Below are 4976 nucleotides of genomic sequence, written 5' to 3'. Positions count from 1 at the left end.
GCTATAAAAACGCTTAAATTAGTTTATCATGCCCGGGATACATGGGCAAAATGTTTTATAGCATTTAACATAAAAAATTATACGGCCCGGTAACGACCTCCTCGCGGACCGGTACCGGCGGTTGCCGACCACTGGCTTATAGGATTAGGCAGAAATTAACTTGCACCAGCATATTTTTTCGCTCTCGAGGGCCCTGGTCGTTCCACTGAGAGGCAGTACCTTACCCCAGCAAGGGCCCGATGGCTCCGGATATGTCCCTACTGGCAGTTCTGATCTCCAGTCGAATGAAGGGTTGCTCATGACTATTAGCCTAGCCAGCACATGAGATAGGAGAAGGAAAACTCACAACTTACCTCGGTAGGGGATCTGCGCGGATCTAGAGGAGCAAGCAAGCCTCGACAAAAGCTCCGGCGGAAGGGAGCTGGGAGTACAATGCCCCTTGTATACAATCACGACAGTACTTCAAATCGTAGTCGGCAGCGTATGACTTATCTTAGATGGCTGTCACGTGTCACGGACAGATCGACGCTGGACATCATCCAGAAGTGTATGGAAAGACAGGAACATTTGATTGTCGCCGACGTCAGATTCTGACACGGCACCTCTATTGATTGATTGATTGATGTTGTCGCCAAGTGGCGCAACCTCTCCCTGTCTCGGCTGCTTGTGTTTCGCTGGGTAGAAACTTAAATGCCGTTGACCCGACCATTATCCAGTGGAACATGATGAGTCCAACTAAATTAAAGTCACAAATTCGAAAAAAATCGAAAAAATCACGTAGAAATCATTCAACGCACTTGCAAGGATGGCAGTACGGTACGGTACGCAGCGAAATTCATCAAAAAGTACGGTATGCAAAGAAAGCTGAGGTGCGGGTACGGTATACGATGGTACGGAGCGTACCATTGTACAAAAAGCGAACCGTACCACCTTACTGGTACCCATAAAAAATGTTGGTTAAACGTTCATTTTTGAATCGTTACCAATGGCAGATAATACTGAAATTGCATAAAACTTGAATTTAAATTGTTTCTGACATGATTTCATCACAATATGTCACTGCACCAAACGAGGACTTAAAAAAGTTGATGATGTCACTGCTTAATATTTTGTGCTTACGGGCTGATCGCTATGCAAAAGGAGGGTTACACGCACTGTAGGCCTATTAATAAAAAAACGCGCACATGACAATTGCATCGATTAACTCTGCATTCGTAATTGATTCTGAAGTTAGTTAAATAAAGTTAGCTAGTTTTGTGGTCTCATTTGCAGCAATGATTTGACATAAACAAACATGATGTTGAAAATAACACACTGTCGCTGCACGAGCCCATCGTAAAAAATGCATCAACCTTTTATTTGGGGCAGCTTTTTTGGACACCTCTCCTTTAAGTGCATGTCATAAAATTTATCCAAATGTGGTTCCGATAGGTTGATTTGAAGGTACGGTACGATTTTGGGTACCGCGCGTCAGGTACGGTGGTGTGGTACGTTTGGATTTTTGACATTTGGTACGGTACGCTCTTCGTAACGATTCAGAACATAAATTCGTAACTGGGATCAGCCCTGAAGCGTCTATGCAGACCAGTGATCACGGCACACTCATGTATAAATCACAGTACGCCATGCCCATTGAAGGTGCTATACCGAATCAGCCGTTCACCAAGCATTTACCACCACATGGCAAGGCGTAGGCTAGAAACATCTAGCCTGCGGTGGGATTCGAACCCACGACAGGGGTCTTTCCGGCCAAACTCGCGCTCTACCAACTGAGCTACGCAGGCTCAGTAGAGAATCCGCCGATAGTCGAATCACAAGCATCGTTGCCTGCCTCGTATGCTGCACATGTCAGCTTCGTAGTAGGGGATCGCCAAAATAAAATGTAAGCCGCCCTCGATAGTAAGCCACCCCCGATTATAAGCCGCACAAACGGCAGGTAAAAAACAATATAAGCCGCGGCCTAAAATCGAGTAAATTCCCAGCAGGCACCGCGACGTCGAAATGAAGTTAATATATGGTTCGGACCAGACGTCGATTGCACCAAGATTTTTTGGTCGAAAATGCAACAAATTTTAGGAATTTCGACGTCTAACAACGGCGTTGATTTGTCGACTTTCACTAACTTTAAAATCCCGTTGATTCCTGACGTCTTTTTGTTTTACATATTTAGGTCGAATATGCAACAAATTTTAGGTATTTCGACGTCTAACAACGACGTTGATTTGACGACTTTCACTAACGTTAAAATCCCGTTGATTCCTGACGTCTTTTTACATTACATATTTAGGTCGAATATGCAACAAATTTTAGGAATTTTGACGTCTAACAATGACGTTGATTTGACGAGTTTTGTTGACGTAATTTTCGGGCCTATTACTGACGTCTTTTTTGTTGTATATTTACGTCGAAACTGCAACAAATTTTCTTCCACTTTGACGTCTAACAACGACCCTAACGTAACTAAACTATCCTCCAATTACCTGCACAATACACAAAAGTTAAACCGAATAAAGAATTTATTACAAGAAAAACTACCAAAAATCACAATAAGAAATTGTAGTTGTCCGAGGACGTTCGGGATTTTCCATGTTTGAGATAATTCCCAAGTTAATGAACCAGAGTTGCTTGTTGCTTCTTGCACGAACTCTTTCTCTCTGTGTAAAAAAAATCATTAATTAAAAATATGTTGCATTGGAAAAAGTGCATTTCTCTTGTAGGCTATTCGTACAAACTCCATTTGTCATACATTTAGAAATACAATTTCAACATAATTAATTGCTTCCACAAGAAGAATCGTATCAGACCATGTACATGTGTATTCTACTTGCAACATTTAAACCAACTTTCTCGAATCACATGAGAAAAAAACGGCTAGACTTTAGAACAATAGGCCACTTTTGGTAAAGATCCTCATAATAGTGATACAAATAATTTACCTTGCACAACTTTAAAGAGATGAGATGAGTCAATGCGAGCTTGTATTAAATCCCTTTCAATAGTCCCACGCTCATTGTTGACATGAAACATTACATGTTTACTTTGGTTCTTCTTTGTCGTCAGATACTGAAAAACTCGAAGAATCCTATAAAGCCTGACAGCCTGTAATATGCAGCCATACTCATGTCCGTCTTTTCGTAACACTGCTAAACTTGCGTAGATTCGACCAAAATGACAAACACGCCCTTTGCGCTTATTGGATCCCGTGGTCACATGACCCTTGCGCGGGAGAACAAAACTAAAAAGGCGCGAAAGCATTAGCGCAAAATCGAATTTATTAAAACTGACATCAAAGTGACTAACAGCGGGAGTTCGAACGCCCAGTCCGATAACGTACCATTGTTTGGATCCCATGGGAGAGGGATATCACGAGACGTATGAAACTACAGGCATATGAGCCTGATCGACAAAAGGAGCGCCGGTATTTTTTTGGTTACCATTACAATCTTCTTCAAGAATTAATTTGGCTAAAATAAAACGTCAATGACTATGTTTTTCAATCACGCTTTAATATTATACATCGATATTTTTTTTGTCAAATCAGCGTGTGAAAATTAGCAACATGTAACTTAGTAAGAGTTACTCAAAAATTGTGTGCTTTCTTCTTTTCTTCATATGTGGATATAATTGAAACTTTTTAGTTGAAACGTAGTTATACATGCTTTAAATTACAATGACGATGACAAGTAGGCTACACATGAAAAGTTCAACATAAAATCTTTTAAAATATGCTATTAGATTGATGTTCAAAATGGTTTAAATTTCGACGTTAAAATGTGGTTAATTGTTTTGTTGAGTAACTGCCCTTTCGTTCGCAACATTTAATCTACTTTGTTTTAACGTTCCCTGATACATATAATTTCAATGTGGAAAGAAAGACGTCGCAATTCAATCCAAATTACGACAAAGTTGCAAAGGCACTAAATTGCGACGTCGAATATTAACGACAAATTCAACGTTTCCTTAACGTTCGAAACATGTCGTAAAATCGACGTTCAGAAATGGTTATAACTTTTAATTTTTACTTGCTTTTTGGCCTGTTCTGAACGTTGAAATGTGATTAATTATTAATCCAACAAATGCCTTTACTTCTTCGACGCTTAATCGACTTCATTTTAACATGAATAAATGTACATAATTTCAACGTGAAAAGAAAGACGTCGAAATTCAATCCAAATTAAGACAAAGTTACGAAGACACTAAATTACGACGTCGAATTTTCACGACAAAATCAACGTTTCTTTAACGTGTCTAATTTGTCAAAAAATCGACGTTTATTAATGGTTTTGACGTTTTAGTTTTCCTTTGGTTTGGTTTTTGGTCGGATTTCAACGTTGAAATGTGGTCGATTATTAAACCAACAAACGTAGTTTCATCAACGACGTTTAGGCGACTTTATTTCAACGTCGACAAATGCACATAATTTCAACGTGAAAAAAAAGACGTTGAAATTAAATCCAAATTACGACAAAGTTGCGAAGATACTAAATTACGACGTCGAATAAACGTGAAAAATTCAACGTTACTTAAACGTGCCTGATATGCCACTAAATTAACGTCGAATACCGGTTGTTTTGGGACCTTTAAGATTTTGACTAATTTTCGACCTTAATTTGATGTCATTTCGACGTCCTATTTTTTCACAATGGTCGATTTTTGTCAGAAAGACGTCGATACGGAATTTCGACGTGAAATTGACGTTTATACTACGCCCGGTGCCCGCTGGGTTAGGGTTGCCATATTTTATCATACACAATCCCTGACAAAATTTATCTCGATTGCGTTAACCCATTTTTTCTCAAACATTTTCGTTATTTTTTCTAAACGGTCCCTTCGCCATTATTTCGAGGGCTCGCGGTCCTCAAGCCTGAATGTGTATTTCAGAAAAACGAAGGTTGATTGCAGGATTTTAGCTAGTTATGCAAATTTGCGCATAACAATGATCCAAATCTGACATCAGAAACAAGACAAAAAGCATT

General features: G+C 39.5%; 1 protein-coding gene across 1 annotated transcript; it reads right to left on the bottom strand.

The window, feature by feature from the left end:
* Positions 1-2498: 2498 nt before the first annotated feature.
* On the bottom strand, positions 2499-3514 carry LOC145214797 (uncharacterized). The gene is made up of 2 exons (XM_080083401.1): positions 2937-3514; positions 2499-2654 (listed from the first exon to the last, which is right to left on the bottom strand). The coding sequence occupies exons 1-2, from the start codon at positions 3349-3351 to the stop codon at positions 2608-2610; spliced, it is 462 nt and encodes a 153-aa protein (XP_079939527.1). The 5' UTR covers positions 3352-3514; the 3' UTR covers positions 2499-2607.
* Positions 3515-4976: the final 1462 nt, after the last annotated feature.

This window comes from Phallusia mammillata, chromosome 2 (genome assembly GCF_965637545.1).
Source record: "Phallusia mammillata chromosome 2, kaPhaMamm4.hap1.1, whole genome shotgun sequence".
Classification (NCBI taxonomy): domain Eukaryota; kingdom Metazoa; phylum Chordata; class Ascidiacea; order Phlebobranchia; family Ascidiidae; genus Phallusia; species Phallusia mammillata.
Note: the sequence above shows the minus strand (reverse complement) of the source record. Positions and strands in the feature narration are given on the sequence as shown.

What these genes read in the sequence shown, in the direction of transcription:
- LOC145214797 (XM_080083401.1), bottom strand. Translation starts at nt 3,351, where the DNA reads ATGGGATCCAAACAATGGTACGTTATCGGACTGGGCGTTCGAACTCCC. An exon ending in TCTCTTTAAAGTTGTGCAAG is followed by an intron (nt 2,655 to 2,936) that starts GTAAATTATTTG and finishes TTTTTTACACAG; the next exon opens with AGAGAAAGAGTTCGTGCAAG.